General features: G+C 44.0%; 1 protein-coding gene across 1 annotated transcript in view; it reads left to right on the top strand.

Moving 5' to 3' along the window:
• The window catches only part of stops (SOCS domain-containing protein stops), a 43,902-nt gene extending 39,106 nt beyond the window's left edge, over positions 1-4,796 (top strand). Inside the window, exon 2 of the mRNA XM_070080928.1 lies at positions 3,050-4,796. Within this exon, the coding sequence (XP_069937029.1) occupies positions 3,619-4,752 (1,134 nt within the window). The 5' untranslated portion in view covers positions 3,050-3,618 and the 3' untranslated portion in view covers positions 4,753-4,796. The remainder of the gene's footprint in view (positions 1-3,049) is intronic.
• The last annotated feature ends 21,390 nt before the right edge of the window (positions 4,797-26,186 follow it).

Here is a 26,186-nt window from a genome sequence, read left to right as displayed (position 1 = left end):
AGCACACCCCACATGTTTTTTTCTTCCCTCCCTGTAGGAAGTTTTTTTTTCCATGTCCATATGTATATATATGTTTTTATTTTGTGTTCTGTGCCCTGTTCCTACGATAGGTGGCCGAGCATATGTAGACAGCCTGTACTGTCTGCACAGACAGCCCATGCTGTCTGCCAGCTTAGTTCATATTTCACACCATGCTGGTGCTGCCACCTATAGGCCTTGCCACTTCAGTATGCCCAGACTTGCCTCGCTCTCACTCTCACAGCGGCCTAGCTGCAAGACACAAGGCCTCCCAGCTCTCTCTCGTGGGATGGCCCTGCCCAGGCCATGGGCTCAAACACACAAGCCTGTGTACCCACCACGACTTAACAATAAAGTAAGAAGCCTCCGAAGACATATCATTAACCACCTGCTTGCAGCACCTACCAAACAAACCCATTATACAATCACTAGCAGCCAACAATACCTCAACCCAGCAAACCACCCCAGTGGGATCACCATCTATCCTTGGAAGAATAGCAAGCTATTAGCATGGGACTATATCTTTGTGTCCACACTAACTGACACTTATATCCATCACAGTTTCGGGCGACAAGGAGGAGCTGCTGACCACAGGGAGGAGTACAAGGTCGACAAGTGCAGGGACACAAGCCAACAGTATCAATTTGTCCCAGTGGGATCAGAAACCTTGGGATCATGGGGAAAAAAATCCACACAATTCCTGAAAGAACTGGGTTCCAGACTCATCGACATCACCAGGGACCCAAGAGCAGCCGCTTTCATGTTCCAGCGCCTCAGTGTGGCCATGCAGAGGGGAAATGTATGCTGCATACTGGGCTCACGTCTGGCTTCAGAGGAGCTGGAAGAGATTATAACCTTTATTATTAATTTGGACATGATACATAGATGTACAAAGAAATACAGTGGTTAAGTGGTTAAGTGTAGCCTGCCCATAATGCAGAGCATTATGGGCAGGCTTAAAATTAACTTAAGATTAACTAAGCAATGATAAGTATGGATGTTTTGTACGGTGAGTAGGTTCAGAGTTTTGAATATTGGTGGAGTGTGCTGCCTGTAGTGGGAATTTATTATCATACTGACTGCAGCCTTTTGTTGGGTAATTAATGGTCTGAGATGGTTTATTGTTGTTGAGCCCCATGCACAAATTCCATAGGTGAGATAGGGGTAAATTAGTGAGTGATATAGGGCCAGAAGAGCTGAATGTGGAACATAGTACCATATCTTCGATAGTATGCCTATGGTCTTGGAAATTTTCTTGGAAATTTGTTGTACATGTGTTTGAAATTTGAGTCTACTATCAAGGTGGATTCCTAAGAATTTTCCCTCTGTGAGCTTTATGATAGGTGATCCGTTTATCACTATGTTAAGAGGGACATCTGTAGCTCTGTTACCAAACTGAATGAAGTAGGCTTTGTCAATGTTGAGGGTAAGTTTGTTAGTCATCATCCAGTTAGATATTTTCAGTGTGAAGGCTTACTCAGTCCTGTAACAACTTCAGACAGTATTACCAAGGCTGGCTCCTCCTCAGGAAAATTAATGAATAGAAAAAGAAATAATAATAATTCACAAAGATAAACACTTTATTATTTAGTAATGCAAACATAAAACATTTAAACATGAAGGTGTATCCTATTTGAAAGAAAAATGAAAAATTAAAAGAAAAAATGACATTTGAATTCTACGCTAATATGTATAGTTATATTGGGGTGTCTGGTGGAGGTTGACACCGTCTTGTAGAAATTGTAGCCGTTACTGATGATGTGGGGGGGTCACAGGTGTTGGTGACAACCCAACGACTAGTTCTTCACAGAGTCTATAACCTTGAACAGTCAGTCCAGATGACAGGAAAGCAGGTTCTTTACCACTACAAATATGAAGGGTTGTTGTCTGCTGTCGCCTACAGTTAATCAGGAAGGTAGATCAAAAAGTGACGTCTCTGGACTTTTGCAAAAGTCCTTCTCCTTCAACACTTCTCGTTGGTTGGCAGGTGACCCGATCTGTCATTCCAAGCTGGAAAGAGAGACAGGTTATCCACTGCTTAAGAAATCACTCTCCATGATAAGTACAATACCTAAAAGACGTGGTGATTATTACAACATCTAACATGGAGATCAAGGCTGAAAGGACTAAGTTTATTATTGGTCAAAAGTAAAGCTTTCAACCAATAAGTCTACTAGAATAGGAGCAGACTCACAGCTCCCAGTTGTGCTGGGAGCTGTGAGTCGAGTGATTACTGTTTGACCGGAGCCCCACACGTCACCTCTCGGGGTGGGGAGAAAGGGGGGGGGATAGCGGGAGCTAGACTTACCCTACCTTAACAAGCAGCCGGCAATCAAACTATCGTTACCATATACTCGTTTGCTACTTCTATCTGTTGAACTTTTCCCTCACATTTTATAATTTGGTATTTACAGTATTGGCTAGCATGACTGGGCTCGGGCGAGAGAAGATGTATGTTGTGTCATCTGCAAATGGCGTAGGTTTGAGTAGTTGCGATGCATTTGGTAGGTCGTTTATGTAAACGAGAAAGAGAATAGGGCCAAGGACACTTCCCTTTGATATATTGTACCTATGTATTCATCTTTGTGTTTCCTATCAATGTATTCAGTCTATTAATAAAGTTAACATGTAGTATAAAAATATAGGGGGTGGTAGAAGAAAATATTGAAACAGCTCCGGGGAGAACTTTGAGTTTTCCCTGAGGTACGTTTATTGTCTTCTCTGAGGATGAGGGTCCCTAGTAAAGTTCTAGAGGTGGTACCTACCTAGATATATATATATAGATATATATATATATATATATATATATATATATATATATATATATATATATATATATATATATATATATATATATATATATATAGAGAGAGAGAGAGAGAGAGAGAGAGAGAGATTGCTTGACAGAATGAATAATTATGAAAATTGTGGATCCTGTCAAAATTTTGTACTATTTTGTAAGTTTTACTGAAAACTTTGCGTAATGCTTACATACATTTTTCCTAACTAAATATTTCTATTGCTTCCTCAGGATACATTGAAAAAATAAATATATTCCAAAAACGCAGATGCAAACGAAAAGGTTTGTGATTACAAGTAAAGAAGATTCCAGGAACCTGTTTCTCAACGCTGGCGAATCTGTTATAGTGTGATTCAATATTCGTGATTTTATTCCTCAGACATCGATCTTTTATTCAGAATTGAAAACATATTTTAGTGTTAACTATGAAAAAGTTTTTGTTGGACCAGTGTAGTAACTAGTGAAGCACTTGTGACGATTATCAGTATAATCAGCATAGACCGAGCATCCACAGATCGGTTTTACTCCTGATTTCTTCAACAGTTCTAAATACTATTTCTAATATTAATAAAGTTATAGATCTATACCACTCATTCCCCAGGTGCTATGTGACCCTACGGGTTTAGCATTTCATCTTGCTTAAAATATAGATGTTATGACAGAATAACATAACAATTTCGGTAACGTCAGTGATTTTTATTTTTTCCATATTCAGTGGATTTTTTAGAGCTGCACACTGCTTTCACATTCTTGTAGCTATAATAATAAAATCGGCCATTGTTTTCCTGAAATTGTCCGGGATGGCTCGGAAAAATGTAGCCGGGACAAGAGGACTTATATTAGGCTGGGGATCTAAATCTGGTGAGGATGCACCTTTCATCCAGCGGTTGTGGCCCGTCGTTCTGGCTAGTGCTGGAGCTGGTAAAGGCCTCATGATTGATGCAAAGATGCTGGAAACTCTTCTCGTGGGATGTGCCAGAGATTGTCTCAATTCCCGCAGACGGCGAGACGAGTTAGTTGCGGCATTTACTCCGATGTTGGAGGCTTCCATTAACCCAGCTGATGCGACTGCTTCCCTCATAAATGCCACACTTGATTACCACAACCATCATCTTGAGACCAACGGTGGAGTTTGTAAATTAGGAAAATTCCACAATGTTTTGTATGTCACAGTCACTTTGGCCGTAGAACAAAATGTTCGTGACTCTGAAGCTGTGACTCGGCTCCTGCTAGCTCTTCATCGTTGTGAAGGAGGTCTAGATCGTTTAGTTGCACCAGCGGTGTTGGGGCCCAAGGTTTCTCATATCCTTAGCTCGTGGCGTTGTGACACCGACACGCCTGAGCAAGCTAGACACCATCTTCAGTTCTTTGTAGACCATGCGCATTCAACGCGACTACTGCTACCACTGGTTGATGGGCCTCCAGCGCCCCTCGTAGATGCTCCACTACCCTCGCTCCAGGGTGCTTCACCTCTCTATATGGCAGTTCAAGCCACTGACGAAGACGCTGTGTTACTGCTCTTACAAAACGGGGCTACGCCTGTCCTTAACGGCCAACATTGCCCATTCATCTTGGCACTGCGACGTCTCTCTACCCACGCCCGAGCCTTCATCGGCCAGATGCCGCCCTGTGTTTGCCCTGGGAACCCGTGCCCATGCTACATCCAGTATTCCATCGTGTACCCACCGGAGGCCCTGGCTGTACTTCGCCTCCTGCTAAGAGCTATAGGACCGCGGCGGGTGATGAGGGACCCAGATGTTACACATCCACGCCTGCTATATGACCGAGTGCTTGGTGGCCCTCCCTCCCTGAAGCACTGGGCGAGGTACAGCATACGGAAAGTGCTGCACAAGCTGTGGAGGCTTCCTCATGGCACTGCCAGCCTAGGGCTTCCACCGGCACTGGTCGCCTACCTTGACCTCTACCTCGACTGATCTTGGCATAGGCTACGTATCTTTTTTATTGTTAAGGTAACTTTATTGCCTTATTAGTTTGGTGAATGTCCCCTTTTTTGTCTGCTTAGTGAGTGTCATGTCTTCTTTAACACAGTAAAAGCTTCTTCATCTTTGGCATAGTGAATATCCCTTCATATTTACTGTCGCACTCCCCTCTACCTTTCTGTCTACTGCATTCATCTCCTTGTATTCCTCTTCCTCATTCCTCTCCCATTACCCATCATTCCCACAGCCTTAATCTAACATTCATTTTTCTGTCTCTCTCACCTGTTTAACAAAGTGAAAATTTCTTTATCTTCAGCTTAGAGAATGCACTTTAATCTCTAATATAATGAACGTCACTTTTCATTCAGCACAGTGAATGTTCCATCATTTTTAATATAGTAAATCTTACTTAGTGTCTAGCATAGTCCCTTTATCTTTGTCATTGTAAACTTCCCAACACTTTCTTCATCACAAACCTTGGTTTACTCTCAATATAAACATCACTTTGTTATATGCTAAGAGTAGGTTACATTTTATTCACCCAATGTCACACACCCATATAGGCTGCCCTCCTGACCAGTGAACCAGACACACACCCGTATAGGCTGCCCTCCTGACCAGTGAACCAGACACACACCCGTATAGGCTGCCCTCCTAACCAGTGAACCAGACACAAACCCATATAGGCTGCCCTCCTGACCAGTGAACCAGACACACACCCGTATAGGCTGCCCTCCTGACCAGTGAACCAGACACACACCCATAAAGGCTGCCCTCCTGACAAGTGAACCAGACACACACCCGAATAGGCTGCTCTTCTGACCAATGAACCAGACACACACCCATATAGGCTGCTCTCCTGACCAATGAACGAGACACACACCCATATAGGCTGCTCTCCTGACCAATGAACGAGACACACACCCATATAGGCTGTTCTCCTGACCAATGAACAAGACACACACCCATATAGGCTGCTCTCGTGACCAATGAAAAAGACACACCCATATAGGCTGCTCTCCTGACTAATGAACCGGACACACACCCATATAGGCTGCCCTCCTGACCAATGAACCAGACACACACCCATATAGGCTGCCCTCCTGACTAATTAACCAGACACACACCCATATAGGCTGCCCTCCTGACCAATGAACAAGACACACACCCATATAGGCTGCCCTCGTGAACAATGAACAAGACACACACCCATATAGGCTGCTCTCCTGGCCAATGAACCAGACACACACCCATATAGGCTGCTCTCCTGACCTATGAACCAGACACACACCCATATAGACTGCCCTCCTAAAAAATGAACCAGACACACACCCATATAGGCTGCCCTCCTGACCAATGAACCAGACACACACCCATATAGGCTGCTCTCCTGACGAATGAACCAGAGACACACCCGTATAGGCTGCCCTCCTGACCAATGAACCAGACACACACCCATATAGGCTGCCCTCATGACCAATGAACCAGACACACACCCATATAGGCTGCTCTCCTGACCAATGAACCACACACACACCCATATAGGCTGCCCTCCTGACCAATGAACCAGAGACACACCCATATAGGCTGCCCTCCTGACCAATGAACCAGACACACACCCATATAGGCTGCCCTTACGACCAATGAACCAGACACACACCCATATAGGCTGCTCTCCTGACCAATGAACCAGACACACACCCATATAGGCTGCCCTCCTGACCAATGAACCAGACACACACCCATATAGGCTGCCCTCCTGACCAATGAACCAGACACACACCCATATAGGCTGCTCTCCTGACCAATGAACCAGACACACACCCATATAGGCTGCCCTCCTGACCAATGAACCAGACACACACCCATATAGGCTGCCCTCCTGACCAATGAACCAGACACACAACGATATAGGCTGCCCTCCTGACCAATGAACCAGACATACACCATTACAGGCTGCCCTCCTGACCAATGAACAAGACACACATCCATATAGGCTGCCCTCCTGACCAATGAACCAGACACACACCCATATAGGCTGCTCTCCTGACCAATGAACCAGACACACACCCATGTAGGTTGCTCTCCTGACCAATGAACCAGACTCACACCCATGTAGGCTGCTCTCCTGACCAATGAACCAGATACACACCCATATAGGCTGCCCTCCTGAACAATGAACCAGACACACACCCATATAGGCTGCCCTCCTGACCAATGAACCAGACACACACCCATATAGGCTGCTCTCCTGACCAACGAACCAGACACACACCCATATAGGCTGCCCTCCTGACCAAAGAACCAGACACACACCCATATAGGCTGCCCTCTAGAACAATGAACAAGACACACACCCATATAGGCTGCCCTCCTGACCAATGAACCAGACACACACCCATATAGGCTGCCCTCCTGACCAAATAACCAGACACACACCCATATATGCTGCTCTCCTGACCAATGAACCAGACACACACCAATGTAGGCTGCTCTCCTGACCAACGAACCAGACACACACCCATATAGGCTGCCCTCCTGACCAATGAACCAGAGACACACCCATATAGGCTGCTCTCTTGACCAATGAACCAGAGATACACCCATATAGGCAGCTTTCCTGACCAATGAACCAGACACACCCATATAGGCTGCCCTCATGACCAATGAACCAGACACACACCCATGTAGGCTGCTTTCCTGACCAATGAACCAGACACACACCCATGTAGGCTGCTCTCCTGACCATTGAGCCAGACACACACCCATATAGGGTGCCCTCCTGACCAATGAACCAGACACACACCCATATAGGCTGCCCTCCTGACCAATGAACCAGACACACACCCATATAGGCTGCCCTCCTGACCAATGAACCAGACACACACCCATATAGGCTGCTCTCCTGATCAATGAACCAGACACACACCCATATAGGCTGCCCTCCTGACCAATGAACCAGACACACACCCATATAGGCTGCCCTCCTGAACAATGAACCAGACACATACCCATATAGGCTGCTCTCCTGTTAAATGAACCAGACACACACCCATGGAGGCTGCTCTCCTGACCATTGAACCAGACACACACCCATATAGGCTGCTCCCCTGTTAAATGAACCAGGTACACACCCATGTAGGCTGCTCTCCTGACCAATGAACCAGACACACACCCATATAGCCTGCTCTCCTGACCAATGAACAAGACACACACCCATATAGGCTGCTCTCCTGACCAATGAACCAGACACACACCCATATAGGCTGCTCTCCTGATCAATGAACCAGACAAACACCCATATAGGCTGCTCTCCTGACCATTGAACAAGACACACACCCATATAGGCTGCCCTCCTGACCAATGAACCAGACACACACCCATATAGGCTGCTCTCCTGACCAATGAACCAGACACACACCCATATAGGCTGCTCTCCTGACCAATGAAGCAGACACACACCCATATAGGCTGCCCTCCTGACCAATGAACAAGACACACACCCATATAGGCTGCCCTCCTGACCAATGAACCTGAGACACACCCATATAGGCCGCCCTCTTGACCAATGAACAAGACACACACTCATATAGGCTGCACTCCTGACCAATGAACCAGACACACACCCATATATGCTGCCCTCCTGACCAATGAACCAGACACACACCCATATAGGCTGCTCTCCTGACCAATGAACCAGACACACACCCATATAGACTGCCCTCCTGACCAATGAACCAGACACACACCCATATAGGCTGCCCTCCTGACCAATGAACCAGGCTCACACCCATATAGGCTGCCCTCCTGACCAATGAACCAGACACAATCCCATATAGGCTGCTCTCCTGACCAGTGAACCAGACACACACCCATATAGGCTTTCCCTCCTGACCAATGAACAAGACACACACCCATATAGGCTGCTCTCCTGACAAATGAACCAGACACACACACATGTAGGCTGCCCTCCTGACCAATGAACCAGACACACACCCATATAGGCTGCTCTCCTGACCAATGTACCAGACACACACCCGCATAGGCTGCCCTCCTGACCAATGAACCAGACACACACATATATAGTCTGCTCTCCTGACCAATGAACCAGACACACACCCATGTAGGCTGCTCTAATGTTAAATGAACCAGACACACACCCTTATAGGCTGCCCTCCTGACCAATGAAACAGACACACACCCATATAGGCTGCCCTCCTGACCAATGAACCAGACACACACCCATATAGGCTGCTCTCCTGACCAATGAACCAGACACACACCCATATAGGCTGCTCTCCTGACCAATGAACAAGCCACACACCCATGTAGGCTGCCCCGCTGACTAATGAACCAGACACACACCCATGTAGGCTGCCCTCCTGACCAATGAACCAGACACGCACCCATGTAGGCTGCTCTCCTGACAAATGAACTTGACTCACTCCCATATAGGCTGCTCTCCTAACCAATGAACCAGACACACACCCATGTAGGCTGCTCTCCTGACCAATGAACCAGACTCACACCCATATAGGCTGCTCTCCTGACCAATAAACCAGACACACACCCATATAGGCTGCTCTCCTTACCAAAGAACCAGACTCACACCCGTATAGGCTGCTCTCCTGACCAATGAACCAGACACACTCCCATATAGGCTTCCCTCCTGACCAATGAACCAGACTCACACCCATATAGGCTGCTCTCCTGACCAATGAACCAGACGCACACCCATACAGGCTGCCCTCCTGACCAATGAACCAGACACACACCCATATAGGCTGCTCTCCTGACCAACGAACCAGACACACACCCATATAGGCTGCCCTCCTGACCAAAGAACCAGACACACACCCATATAGGCTGCCCTCTAGAACAATGAACAAGACACACACCCATATAGGCTGCCCTCCTGACCAATGAACCAGACACACACCCATATAGGCTGCCCTCCTGACCAAATAACCAGACACACACCCATATATGCTGCTCTCCTGACCAATGAACCAGACACACACCAATGTAGGCTGCTCTCCTGACCAACGAACCAGACACACACCCATATAGGCTGCCCTCCTGACCAATGAACCAGAGACACACCCATATAGGCTGCTCTCTTGACCAATGAACCAGAGATACACCCATATAGGCAGCTTTCCTGACCAATGAACCAGACACACCCATATAGGCTGCCCTCATGACCAATGAACCAGACACACACCCATGTAGGCTGCTTTCCTGACCAATGAACCAGACACACACCCATGTAGGCTGCTCTCCTGACCATTGAGCCAGACACACACCCATATAGGGTGCCCTCCTGACCAATGAACCAGACACACACCCATATAGGCTGCCCTCCTGACCAATGAACCAGACACACACCCATATAGGCTGCCCTCCTGACCAATGAACCAGACACACACCCATATAGGCTGCTCTCCTGATCAATGAACCAGACACACACCCATATAGGCTGCCCTCCTGACCAATGAACCAGACACACACCCATATAGGCTGCCCTCCTGAACAATGAACCAGACACATACCCATATAGGCTGCTCTCCTGTTAAATGAACCAGACACACACCCATGGAGGCTGCTCTCCTGACCATTGAACCAGACACACACCCATATAGGCTGCTCCCCTGTTAAATGAACCAGGTACACACCCATGTAGGCTGCTCTCCTGACCAATGAACCAGACACACACCCATATAGCCTGCTCTCCTGACCAATGAACAAGACACACACCCATATAGGCTGCTCTCCTGACCAATGAACCAGACACACACCCATATAGGCTGCTCTCCTGAACAATGAACCAGACACACACCCATATAGGCTGCGCTCCTGACCATTGAACAAGACACACACACATATAGGCTGCACTCCTGACCAATGAACCAGACACACACCCATATAGGCTGCTCTCCTGACCAATGAACCAGACACACACCCATATAGGCTGCTCTCCTGACCAATGAAGCAGACACACACCCATATAGGCTGCCCTCCTGACCAATGAACAAGACACACACCCATATAGGCTGCCCTCCTGACCAATGAACCTGAGACACACCCATATAGGCCGCCCTCTTGACCAATGAACAAGACACACACTCATATAGGCTGCACTCCTGACCAATGAACCAGACACACACCCATATATGCTGCCCTCCTGACCAATGAACCAGACACACACCCATATAGGCTGCTCTCCTGACCAATGAACCAGACACACACCCATATAGACTGCCCTCCTGACCAATGAACCAGACACACACCCATATAGGCTGCCCTCCTGACCAATGAACCAGGCTCACACCCATATAGGCTGCCCTCCTGACCAATGAACCAGACACAATCCCATATAGGCTGCTCTCCTGACCAGTGAACCAGACACACACCCATATAGGCTTTCCCTCCTGACCAATGAACAAGACACACACCCATATAGGCTGCTCTCCTGACAAATGAACCAGACACACACACATGTAGGCTGCCCTCCTGACCAATGAACCAGACACACACCCATATAGGCTGCTCTCCTGACCAATGTACCAGACACACACCCGCATAGGCTGCCCTCCTGACCAATGAACCAGACACACACATATATAGTCTGCTCTCCTGACCAATGAACCAGACACACACCCATGTAGGCTGCTCTAATGTTAAATGAACCAGACACACACCCTTATAGGCTGCCCTCCTGACCAATGAAACAGACACACACCCATATAGGCTGCCCTCCTGACCAATGAACCAGACACACACCCATATAGGCTGCTCTCCTGACCAATGAACCAGACACACACCCATATAGGCTGCTCTCCTGACCAATGAACAAGCCACACACCCATGTAGGCTGCCCCGCTGACTAATGAACCAGACACACACCCATGTAGGCTGCCCTCCTGACCAATGAACCAGACACGCACCCATGTAGGCTGCTCTCCTGACAAATGAACTTGACTCACTCCCATATAGGCTGCTCTCCTAACCAATGAACCAGACACACACCCATGTAGGCTGCTCTCCTGACCAATGAACCAGACTCACACCCATATAGGCTGCTCTCCTGACCAATAAACCAGACACACACCCATATAGGCTGCTCTCCTTACCAAAGAACCAGACTCACACCCGTATAGGCTGCTCTCCTGACCAATGAACCAGACACACTCCCATATAGGCTTCCCTCCTGACCAATGAACCAGACTCACACCCATATAGGCTGCTCTCCTGACCAATGAACCAGACGCACACCCATACAGGCTGCCCTTCTGAACAATGAACAAGCCACACACCCATGTAGGCTGCCCTCCTGACCAATGAACCAGACACACACCCATATAGGCTGCTCTCCTGACCAATGAAGCAGACACACACCCATATAGGCTGCCCTCCTGACCAATGAACAAGACACACACCCATATAGGCTGCCCTCTTGACCAATGAACAAGACACACACTCATATAGGCTGCACTCCTGACCAATGAACCAGACACATACCCATATAGGCTGCTCTCCTGACCAATGAACCAGACACACACCCATATAGGCTGCTCTCCTGACCAATGAACCAGACACACACCCATATAGACTGCCCTCCTGAGCAATGAACCAGACACACACCCATATAGGCTGCCCTCCTGACCAATGAACCAGACTCACACCCATATAGGCTGCCCTCCTGACCAATGAACCAGACACAAACCCATATAGGCTGCTCTCCTGACCAATGAACCAGACACACACACATATAGGCTGCTCTTCTGACCAATGAACCAGACACACACCCATATAGGCTTTCCCTCCTGACCAATGAACAAGACACACACCCATATAGGCTGCTCTCATGACAAATGAACCAGACACACACACACATGTAGGCTGCCCTCCTGACCAATGAACCAGACACACACCCATATAGGCTGCTCTCCTGACCAATGTACCAGACACACACCCGTATAGGCTGCCCTCCTGACCAATGAACCTGACACACACACATATAGTCTGCTCTCCTGACCAATGAACCAGACACACACCCATGTAGGCTGCTCTAATGTTAAATGAACCAGACACACACCCTTATAGGCTGCCCTCCTGACCAATGAAACAGACACACACCCATAAAGGCTGCCCTCCGGATCAATGAACCAGACACACACCCATATAGGCTGCTCTCCTGACCAATAAACCAGACACACACCCATGTAGGCTGCTCTCCTGACCAATGAACAAGCCACACACCCATGTAGGCTGCCCCCCTGACTAATGAACCAGACACACACCTATGTAGGCTGCCCTCCTGACCAATGAACCAGACACGCACCCATGTAGGCTGCTCTCCTGACCAATGAACTTGACTCACACCCATATAGGCTGCTCTCCTAACCAATGAACCAGACACACACCCATGTAGGCTGCCCTCCTGACCAATGAACAAGACACAGACCCATGTAGGCTGCCCTCCTGACCAATGAACCAGACTCACACCCATATAGGCTGCTCTCCTGACCAATGAACCAGACACACACCCATGTAGGCTGCTCTCCTGACCAATGAACCAGACTCACACCCATATAGGCTGCTCTCCTGACCAATAAACCAGACACACACCCATATAGGCTGCTCTCCTTACCAAAGAACCGGACTCACACCCGTATAGGCTGCTCTCCTGACCAATGAACCAGACACACACCCGTATAGGCTTCCCTCCTGACCAATGAACCAGACTCACACCCATATAGGCTGCTCTCCTGACCAATGAACCAGACGCACACCCATACAGGCTGCCCTCCTGAACAATGAACAAGCCACACACCCATGTAGGCTGCCCTCCTGACCAATGAACCAGACACACACCCATATAGGCTGCCCTCCTAACCAATGAACCAGACACACACCCATGTAGGCTGCTCTCCTGACCAATGAACCAGACTCACACCCATATAGGCTGCTCTCCTGACCAATGAACCAGACACACACCCATGTAGGCTGCTCTCCTGATCAATGTACCAGACTCACACCCATATAGGCTGCTCTCCTGACCAATGAACCAGGCACACACCCATATAGGCTGCCCTCCTGTCCAATGAACCAGACACTCACCCATATAGGCTGCTCTCCTGACCAATGAACCAGACACGCACCCATATAGGCTGCTCTCCTGACCAATTAACCAGACTCACACCCACATAGGCAGGCCTTCTGACCAATGAACCAGACACACACCCATGTAAGCTGCCCTCCTGACCAATGAACCAGACTCACACCCATATAGGCTGCTCTCCTGACCAATGAACCAGGCAAACACCCATGTAGGCTGCTCTCCTGGCCAATGAACCAGACTCACACCCATATAGGCTGCCCTCCTGACAAATGAACAAGCCACACACCCATGTAGGCTGCCCTTCTGACCAATGAACAAGACACACACCCACATAGGCTGCTCTCCTGACCAATGAACCAGACACACACCCATGTAGGCTGCCCTCCTGACCAATGAACCAGACACACACCCATATAGGCTGCCCTCATGACCAATGAACCAGACACACACCCATATAGGCTGCTCTCCTGACCAATGAACCAGACACACCCATGTAGGCTGCTCTCCTGACCAATGAACCAGACTCACACCCATATAGGCTGCTCTCCTGACCAATGAACCAGACTCACACCCATATAGGCTGCTCTCCTGACCAATGAACCAGACACACACCCATGTAGGCTGCTCTCCTGATCAATGAACCAGACTCACACCCATACAGGCTGCTCTCCTGACCAATGAACCAGGCACACACCCATATAGGCTGCCCTCCTGTCCAATGAACCAGACACTCACCCATATAGGCTGCTCTCCTGACCAATGAACCAGACACGCACCCATATAGGCTGCTCTCCTGACCAATTAACCAGACTCACACCCACATAGGCTGGCCTTCTGACCAATGAACCAGACACACACCCATGTAAGCTGCCCTCCTGACCAATGAACCAGACTCACACCCATATAGGCTGCTCTCCTGACCAATGAACCAGGCAAACACCCATGTAGGCTGCTCTCCTGACCAATGAACCAAACTCACACCCATATAGGCTGCCCTCCTGACCAATGAACAAGCCACACACCCATGTAGGCTGCCCTTCTGACCAATGAACCAGACACACACCCACATAGGCTGCTCTCCTGACCAATGAACCAGACACACACCCATGTAGGCTGCTCTCCTGACCAATGAACAAGACTCACACCCATATAGGCTGCCCTCCTGACAAATGAACAAGCCACACACCCATGTAGGCTGCCCTTCTGACCAATGAACCAGACACACACCCACATAGGCTGCTCTCCTGACCAATGAACCAGACACACACCCATGTAGGCTGCCCTCCTGACCAATGAACCAGACACACACCCATATAGGCTGCCCTCATGACCAATGAACCAGACACACACCCATATAGGCTGCTCTCCTGACCAATGAACCAGACACACACCCATGTAGGCTGCTCTCCTGACCAATGAACCAGACTCACACCCATATAGGCTGCCCTCCTGACCAATGAACCAGACACACACCCATATACGCTGCCCTCTGACCAATGAACCAGACACGCACCCATATAGACTGCTCTCTTGACCAATGAACCAGACTCACACCCATATAGGCTGGCCTTCTGACCAATGAAGCAGACACACATCCATATAGGCTGCCCTCCTGACCAATGAACAAGACACACACCCATGTAGGCTGCCCTCCTGACCAATGAACCAGACACACACCCATATAGGCTGCCCTCCTGACCAATGAACCAGACACACACCCATATAGGCTGCTCTCCTGACCAATGAACCAGACACACACCCATATAGACTGCTCTCCTTACCAATGAACCAGACTCACACCCATATAGGCTGCCCTCCTGACCAATGAACCAGACACACACCTATATATGCTTCCCTCGTGACCAATGAACCAGACACACCCAAGCAGCGGCAGCGGCAGCAGCGACTTCCAAGCTCCGTATTTTTCTCCAACTACCAGAGCTACAAATGCTCCTATGATGACCTAGTTACAAGCAAAACTGCACTACCCAACGTAGCACCCAGAATGACAAAAGATTACCAACAGTGAAACCTACAAATCGAAAAAAAAAGAGAGATCAAAGGAAGACTGCACACAAACCGAAAGCAACACCCCGCTGCCAGCCGAACAACGTAACCCTAAGCTTTGTATACTACAACTTCTTCTTAACAACAACAATTCCTGTAGTATTATGAGGCGCAATCTAAGAGGAAACAACACCAAGGCCAGCAAGAAAACACCGAAAAATCAACTATTCAACAAGTGTAGCCAGGAGGACGCCGGCCCAGCAACCACCCCTCTCACCACCACTCAAGGCGACACCACAACAATAACAACAAACATGGCTGCCACCAGCCCATCCTCCCCTCTCTTCCCCGGATTCAACCTACCTAGTAGTCTCTCAGGTATGACCAACGATCCAGATACCCTAAAGTCATGCATCTCCAACTTAGTTATTGAAAATATGAATCTTCGAGAGACGCTAACAAAACAAGACACCAGGATGACACAACTCGAGAACAAAATCCTCAGTCTTGAACAAAAGTTATCAACACCTGGAATGACTAACTGTGACAAGACCATCCAAACAGTCATAGATAGCCATACCCAACAAATAATATCTCTTAATACAAAGGTTGAAGAAGCAGTAAAACAATGGAAGAACAACTTAGATAACCAGTTCAGTGACTACTTTGCTCTCCAAGAAGATAAAACTGAGCAAGAAAAACTATCGGACGCAGTAATAGTTAACAGTCCACTTTTTCCCAGTGATATGAACCAAACAAACAGTAAAGAAATTACTCTGCAGATCATAAAGGACCAAACAAGTGTTATTGTACCAGAGTCTGAAATAAAAGAAGCCAGATTACTAGGATCCCATGGCAGAAAAAGTGTTATGCTTAGATTCAACTCACATGATAGGAAAAAAGACTTAATTATTGCATCTATTAAAGTAAAGAAAGAGGTATACATAAACGAGTGTCTTACCAAAAAACGTCAGAACCTCCTGTATAGAGTCAGAAAACTTAAACGGGAGAATAATGACACAATACACCAATGCTTCACACGGGATGGGAAAATTCTAGTTAGGAAAACAAATGTAGGTCAACTGTACACAATCACGAACGAGAATGATCTATCACGATTTCTCAGGGATACTAATCTTACAGAGAATAACTAAACAATGTCCAACTTAAAAGTCTACGTAGTGTAGTGTATGTTTTGCTCCATTATTGTTCAAATTTCATTGTACAATCTCTTAGTATTTAAATAATCAACTACCTCATTTTGTGATTTTACTAGTAAGCATAAATCACCTTATGTGATTTTCTTATTTACTATTGTTCGCTTGAACATTAGCTGAATTGATACTTTCTCTGTCCATATTACTACCTCATATTTTTTTAAATACTATCAATTGATATTACTTACTAAAATTAATAAATATCATTTTTACTAAAATTTCAATTTACTCTTAACATTTTTGACATTTAATAACCATTACTTGTCTAATTACCTTTACCTGTTTTAATACCACATTTACTATCCTAGATTACTCTTAATTACCTTGTACTGCCATATAACCTCAAGTATAACTACCAGTGCAATATTGAATGAAATAAACATTACTATTTCACTTTTTTGTAATCATTATTACTTACTAAAATTTTATTAAACACCATATTTACTACCAGTCAATTTTACTTTTGTACATTAAACATTATTTTATACTTCCCATAACATTTTGTTGCCAAATTTTCAAGTTTTTATATTCAACCCCAACCTTGTATTATCCTTTGTACCTGTGTACCTGGGTACCTGTCTACCATCTTACTATCATATTATAACCAAGACATTACCATTGTGATTTTTTACTATTATTCTTTTGGTACTTTAATTGTGAATTTTATTTTGTCAATTTAAATCTATAGTTATAACCTTGATCTTGTCAACAACCCATACCAGACTCTAGTGCAATTGCAAGTACCATTTCAAATTGTATTTTTATATTATAAGTTTATATTATAATTCCTACCATCTGTCCATTTAACTTTGCTTACCATTACTTAATTTTAGTCCCTTTTATATTTTCTCCTTTATTTTAGCTTTATATAACTATCCTAGTTTATATATCCACAACTGTTAAAATAATCAAGGTGCTATTCTCAGGTGCTAAAGTAGAATAAGCTCACAATCTTGCCATTATATTCCAAAGCTCATTTATTCACAACCTATATTAGTCCCTTTTTATTATAATTTTAAACTATAATTATAACTTTAAAAAATTACCTTTATAGTACTACCTACTATCATATTCCCAAGCACTATTATATGATCATCACTTTATTTGTATTAGTCCCTTAGCTCATTATTTTACATTTGTTAAATAATTCAGGTGCTATTTTTTAGCTTAAGACTATTTACTTTGTTTTATACTTAATTCTAACTATAGATTCACTACAAATCTTATGATTACAAGCATTGATCCTGATACCAACCTCTTATTTAATGACTTAAATGAATCAAACAGTTACTGTAATTACTACACTGCAGAACAATCAAAGGCACTTCTCAGTGCCAACAACAACATAACTATCTTTAACTACAATATCAGATCTTTAAGCAAGCATTACGATGACCTCATAGCATTACTAAATTCCTTACATGCCAATATGTCCATCATTACACTAACTGAAACCTGGCTAAAGCCTGATAGTACAGATGTCTATGCCATTCCTGGTTACACAGCCATACACAACTGTAGGCCAGACCAACAAGGGGGTGGCACAGCCATATACTACTCAGACCAACTAGAATGTATCACTAATACTTGCACAAGGGATGAACATGGGGAATATATAATAGCTAAATTCAAATCCAAATACCTACAAAAACCTCTCACATTGATAAACATCTACAGAGTTCCACAGTCAAACATTAGCCAATTTAGTCAAAATCTAGGAAGTATGATAACTGATGCACGCATGAACAAAGATCACTTACTACTCTCAGGTGACTTCAATATAAATCTCCTGCAAGACCAGGACCCACACGTTACTGAATTCACAAACACAATGAGTAACTGTATGTTACTACCAACAGTAACAAAACCTACAAGAGTTACAGAGACTAGTGTTTCCCTACTTGACCACATCTGGACCAACACCATATCCCCTTTAAAATCAGGCATAATTACAGATAATACCACAGACCACTACCCTACTTTCCTCATAACAACTCTTGGTAAACTACCCCAAGACACTACTAAAGTCACCTTCAGACTTCACAATGAGGCAGCCATTAATAACTTCGCAACAGCATTAGCAAACATTGATTGGCACACTGAGCTAGAAATCTATACAGATATTGACGAATGTATTAATAATTTTCTAAAAAAGACCCAATACCTCTATAACAAGCACTGCCCTAAAAAAACTAAACAGATGACAGCAAAGAGACTGAACAGTCCCTGGCTAACACCCAGCATTCTCAAATCCATAAATACAAAACACCAATATGAAAAACAGTACAGAATGGGTCACATAACCAGAGACCAAACAAAACGTTACTCGTCAATCCTAACCAGCCTGATAAGAAGGGCAAAAAAATTGTATTATGAGAACAGATTATCCAACTCCACCTTCCCTACAGTACTCAAAATAGCAAGGGTCACCCCGATCCACAAAGGAGGAGACCAAACAGAGTTGAATAACTATAGGCCAATATCCAACTTACACCCTCTCTCAAAAATCTTTGAAAAACTAATTCACAAACGAATCTACTCCTACCTTATCTCCCAAAACATACTCAACCCCTGCCAATTTGGATTCAGGCCTAATAAAAATACTAATGATGCTATTATACACATGCTAGAACATATATACACTGCAATAGAAAAAAAAGAAGTCCCACTGGGGATCTTCATTGACTTACGTAAAGCTTTTGATACAGTTGACCATGACTTGCTCCACGTAAAATTGTCACACTATGGTATAAGAGGGCACTCCCTCAATTACCTCAAGTCATACCTCAGCAACAGAAGCCAATATGTGTACGCAAATGGGGCAAACTCTTCTGCGCAACCAATTACAGTTGGTGTCCCACAGGGAAGTGTCCTTGGCCCTCTTCTCTTTCTCCTATACATAAATGACCTTCCAAATGCTTCGCAATTACTCAAACCCACACTATTTGCAGATGACACTACATACGTCTTCTCTCACCCGAGCCCAGTCACACTAGCCAATACTGTAAATACCGAATTACAGAAAATATCTACCTGGATGAGGACTAACAAACTTACACTAAACATTGACAAAACCTACTTCATTCAGTTTGGTAACAGAGCTACAGATGTCCCTCTTAACATAATGATAAACGGATCACCTATCACAAAGCTAACAGAGGGAAAATTCTTAGGAATCCACCTTGATAATAGACTCAAATTTCATACACATATACAACAAATTTCTAAGAAAATTTCCAAGACTGTAGGCATACTATCGAAGATACGGTACTATGTTCCACAGTCAGCCCTCCTGGCCCTATATCACTCTCTTATTTACCCCTATCTCACCTATGGAATTTGTGCATGGGGCTCAACAACAGTTAACCATCTCAGACCACTAATTACCCAACAAAAGGCTGCAGTTAGAATGATAACAAATTCTCACTACAGGCAGCACACTCCACCAATATTCAATACACTAAACCTACTCACCATACAAAACATCCATACTTATTACTGCACCTATTACATACATAGAACACTTAACTCTGATATTAACCCTCCCCTCAAACATCTCCTTGCCAACCTCAACAGAACACATGACCATAACACAAGGCACAGATCACTCTTTGATGTTCCTCGTGTTCATCTCACACTATGCAAAAACTCAATGCACATAAAAGGCCCTAAAATCTGGAATTCATTACCTGTAAATATAAAAGAAACACTACCTGTTTATAAATTCAAGTCTCTACTCAAAGATCACTTACTCACCCAAAACCAAATAAATACTGAATAACTGAACCTTATAAATTGTATATCTTAAATGTTTCTCACAATTATATCACATAAATGTTAAACCTAAAACCCAATCTAACTTTATTATTTTTTAAATACACTACCTAACAGAATCCTTCATATGACCTGTCTTTGTAATACTCACTTGTGCTTTATAGTAATCTGTTTACATTAATGTTTTATCACTGACTTCATCATTGCTTAGTTAATCTTAAGTTAATTTTAAGCCAGCCCGTAATGCTATGCATAGTATAAGTGGCTTTGGCATACTGCTCTTATCTGTATTTTTTTGTACCTCTGTATGTGTGCACAAATTTATAATAAAATTTATAATAAATAGGCTGCCCTCCTGACCAATGAATTAGGTGCTAAGAATATAACGAGTAGAGGCCCCATCGTTATGCTAGAACCTTGGTTCTACTTCCAACCACAAGAAACCCACCAAAATTGGGAAGCAATGCATGACACTTGTGAATCAATTTTGGCAGATTTATCTTCCAGTCTGGTCGCAACAGTTCTCACTGTGTCTCTTGCCTGAATTTTATTTATTGTACGTATCTGGTACATATATTGTACATACCTGATAACTGTTCGGTGTCTTTTGCTGTTCTTATATGGTTATCCTGCTACAGCCAGGTGTACAGGCCACCAGACTACATCACACCAACATCATCCTCATTAACATCCCTTCATCAATAACATTGTGAGAATCATTCCTTCCTTCACCACATGAACATCAGTTCCTTCCTAAACTCATGAAATATCTCTTCCATAGCTCATGAACATCCTTCCCTTAACTCATGAACATCCTTCCCTTAACTCCTGAACATCCCTCACTTAACTCATGAACATAAGAACATAAGAAAGGAGGAACACTGCAGCAGGCCAACAGGCCTGCTGCAGTGTTCCTCTTTACAATCTATCCCACTAACAAAACATTTGCCCAACCCAATTTTCAATGCTACCCAAGAAACAAGCTCTGATGTGAAAGTTCCACTCATATCCAATCCCTCTCACTCATGTATTTATCCAACCTAAATTTGAAACTACCCAAAGTCCTAGCCTCAATAACCCAACTAGGTAGACTGTTCCACTCGTTAACTACCCTATTTCCTAACCAATACTTCCCTATGTCCTTTCTAAATCTAAACTTATCTAATTTAAATCCATTACTGCGGGTTCTCTCTTGGAGAGATATCCTCAAGACCTTATTAATATCCCCTTTATTAATGCCTATCTTCCACTTATACACTTCGATCAGGTCTCCCCTCATTCTTCGTCTAACAAGTGAATGTAACTTAAGAGTCTTCAATCTTTCTTCATAAGGAAGATTTCTAATGCTATGTATTAATTTAGTCATCCTACGCTGAATGTTTCCTAACGAATTTGTGTCCATTCTGTAATTTGGAGACCAGAATTGAGCTGCATAATCTAGGTGAGGCCTCACTAATGATGTATAAAGCTGCAGTATGACCTCTGGACTTCTGTTGTTTACACTTCTTGATATAAATTGAACATCAAAATGGTATGCCTCATTGCTTACGCTTATGCATTGCTGTCTTAGTTTAAGGTTGCGGCTCACCATAACCCCCAAGTCCTTTTCGCAATCTGTATGGCTAAGTTCTACATCATTTAACTCCCGAGCTTCAGAACCTTGCATTTATCAACAGTGAACTGCATCTGCCACTTTTCTGATCAAGAATAGAGTTTGTTTAAATCCTCCTGAAGTTTCATAACATCTACGTTTGAATCAATTATCCTACCTATCTTTGTGTCATCGGCGAATTTGCTCATATCACTAGTAATTCTCTCATCAAGATCATTGATATATATTATAAACAACAACGGGCCCAAGACTGATCCTTGTGGAATGCCACTTGTTGCAGATCCCCACTCGGATTTAACCCCATTTATGGACACTCTCTGCTTCCTGTCTGTGAGCCATGACTCGATCCACGAGAGCACTTTTCCTCCAATGCCATGAGCTGCTACTTTCTTTAACAGTCTTTGGTGAGGAACTTTATCAAAAGCCTTACTAAAATCTAAGTAAATAATATCAAATTCTTTATCGTGGTCAACAACCTCAAAAGCTTTACTGAAGAAAGTTAATAAATTAGTTATACAAGACCGGCCTCTTGTGAATCCATGCTGAGTATCATTAATCAAGCTATGCTTGTAATAAAGTTGGTAGAATTACCGACAATATGTAAAGCAAAAGGACACAAGTGCAACTAATGTGACATTTATTGTGGCAACGTTTCGCTCTCCAGGATTTTTATCAAGCCATTACATAATGGCTTGATAAAGCTCCTGGAGAGCTAAACGTTTCCACAATAAATGTCACATTAGTTGCACTTGTGTCCTTTTACTTTACAAGCTATGCTTATCGAGATAGCTTCTTATAATCTCAGCTATAATTTATTTATTTATTTATTTATTTTTTATTTATTTCCAATTTGTGCACACATAGTAATTTGCCTACAATTGAGGTCAGGCTTATTGGGCGGTAATTTGACGGTAACGACTTGTCCCCTGTTTTAAAAATAGGAATTACATTAGCCATCTTCCACATATCAGACACTACACCTGTTTGAAGAGATAAATTAAAAATATTAGTAATGGTTCACAGAGTTCCATTTTGCATTCCTTAAGAACCCTTCAAAAAACCTCATCAGGACCCAGCAACTTATTTTGCTTCAGTCTGTCTATCTGCGTCACAACCATTTCACTAGTGACTGTGATGTTACATAATTTATCTTCTTCTAGCCCACTATAACAATTTATTACTGGAATATTGTTAGTGTCTTCCTGTGTAAAAACTGAGAGAAAATAATTATTTAAAATCGAGCACATTTCATTCTCTTTGTCAGTAAGATGTCCATCTCTCAGTGGTGACGTATACTTAGATCTGTGAAGACCTGTTTGTGTGCTCTCTACGGACTGAAGCAAGATGCCCTCCATCGAGCAACTTTACCAACAGCTTAAGGAAGAATTGAGGATGGCGAAGATGGAGATTTGGCGACTGACCGAGGAAAACAAGAAGATTCGTAGTAGTCCTCCTGTTTTGAGTCCTCAGGTCAAGAAGGGGAAACTGGTCAGTGGCTGGACAGCAGGGAACGAAGTTGACGATCAAGAAGACAAATGGAAAGGTAGAAATGATGAAGAAGAAAGAGACTGCTGTGGAAACTGTTGTGGAAACATCTAATACATTCTCAGTGCTACCCGACGAATGTGAGTCGACTACTGAGAACGTCATGACGAACGACACCAAGGAAGGTAAGAATATTGTTGTTGTTGGGGATAGCCAAGTAAGGTATATGGATAGGGCGTTCTGCTTGAAGGACAGGAGTAGGAGACAGAGGGTTTGCTTTCCAGGGGCTAGGATGGAGGATATTGTCAGCCGTCTGGATGACTTCATGAGAGGTAATGGGAGCAATACTATTATCTGTCTCAGTGCTGGAGGCAACCATGTCGGCAGACGTAGGAGTGAAGATCTGATTAGCAGGTATAGGTCAGCAATAGAAATAAATAGGATGAAGGGTGGGAACCCTATCATATGTGGTATTTTGCCAAGGAGAGGAGTTGGGAATGAATGGTTGTCCAGGGCAATTGGTGTCAATTGCTGGCTGGACAAATACTGTAAGGAAAATGCAGTAACATTCATTGACAACTGGGACCTCTTCTATGGCAGAAATGACATGTATGCCAGGGATGGGGTTCACTTATCTAGGTCTGGGGTGGGGGCACTGGCCAACGCAGTGGAGGGAGATGTTAGGACTTTAAACTAGGAATAGTTAGTGGTATGGGTTTTGGCAGGAAAACAGTGAAGTCCTAGTGTAGTAATATTATGAGTTCTAGGGGAACTAGTAATAAGCAGAACGAGGTAGATATTGAAAAGCCAGAGACACTGGGTGATAAGGACAGCAATAGGTTTAGTAGAAAAACAGAAATGAGCAGGAAGGGTAAAGAGAAAGGAGAGATTTTCAATGTTTATTATGCTAATAGCCGTAGTGCTAGGAATAAGATGGACTAGTTGAGATTAGTTGCTAGTGCAGGTAACATTGATGTATTTGCCTTAACTGAGACATGGTTTAATTCAAAAAGTCGGGACATGCCTGCGGAATGTCACATTCAGGGTTTTAAATTGTTCCAAGTAGATAGAAGTATCGGGAAGTGGGGTGGGGTGGCATTGTATGTCCGAGATCGCTTGAACTGTTGCATAAACACGGGTATTAAGTCTGAAGTAACACATACAGAGTCTGTTTGGATAGAATTTTCAGAGGGGCATGAAAAACTGATTTTTGGAGTGATATACCGTCCCCCAAACTTTGACAGGGACCAAGGGAGACTACTATGGGAGGAAATTGTTAGGCCACAACGCATGATAATGTAGTATTGATTGGAATTTCATATTGATTGGAATTTCTTGACTGGGAATTTAGAATCATACGACTTCTTAGAAGTAGTTAAGGATTGTTTTTTGAAGCAGTTTGTGACAGAACCTACAAGGGGAAATAACCTGCTTGACTTAGTTCTGGCAAACAATGAATCCCTTGTTAATAATTTAGAAAATTTAGAGGAACTGGGTGCTAGCGACCACAAATCAATTGCATTTAGCATTGAATGGAAGTACGATAGTAACAGTCCCAGATTTTCGCTTAGCAGATTACGATGGGCTTAGAGAGCACTTATCATCTGTTGACTGGGGTAACGAAGGGAGCTATCAATATGACAGTTTTCTGAACACTATAGATGCTGCTCAAAGAACGTTTATCCCTTATAAAGAAATTAGATCAAATAGAAATGACCCAAAATGGATGAATAATAGGCTGAAATATCTACTAGGGTATAAGAAAGGAATTTATAGGCGTATCAAAAGAGGTGAGGGTCATCTTATGAATCAGTATATTGACATTAAGAGGGACATTAAAAAGGGGATAAGAAAAGCTAAAAGAGACTATGAAATTAAAGTTGCTAGGGATTCTAAAACTAACCCAAAAAGTTTTTTCCAGGTCTATAGAACAAAAGTTATAGATAAGATAAGTCCCCTTAAAAATAACTATCGGCACCTTACTGACAAAGCGAATGAAATGTGCTCGATTTTAAATAATTATTTTCTCTCAGTTTTCACACAGGAAGACACTAACAATATTCCAGTAATTAATTTTTATATTGGGTTAGAAGATAAATTATGTAACATCACAGTCACTAGTGAAATGATTGTGAAGTAGATAGACAGACTGAAGCAAAATAAGTCGCCGGGTCCTGATGAGATTTTTTCAAGGGTTCTTAAGGAATGC

Source organism: Cherax quadricarinatus, unplaced genomic scaffold (assembly GCF_038502225.1).
Source record: "Cherax quadricarinatus isolate ZL_2023a unplaced genomic scaffold, ASM3850222v1 Contig1270, whole genome shotgun sequence".
Classification (NCBI taxonomy): Eukaryota; Metazoa; Arthropoda; class Malacostraca; order Decapoda; family Parastacidae; genus Cherax; species Cherax quadricarinatus.
This window is presented reverse-complemented; position numbering and strand designations above follow the sequence as displayed.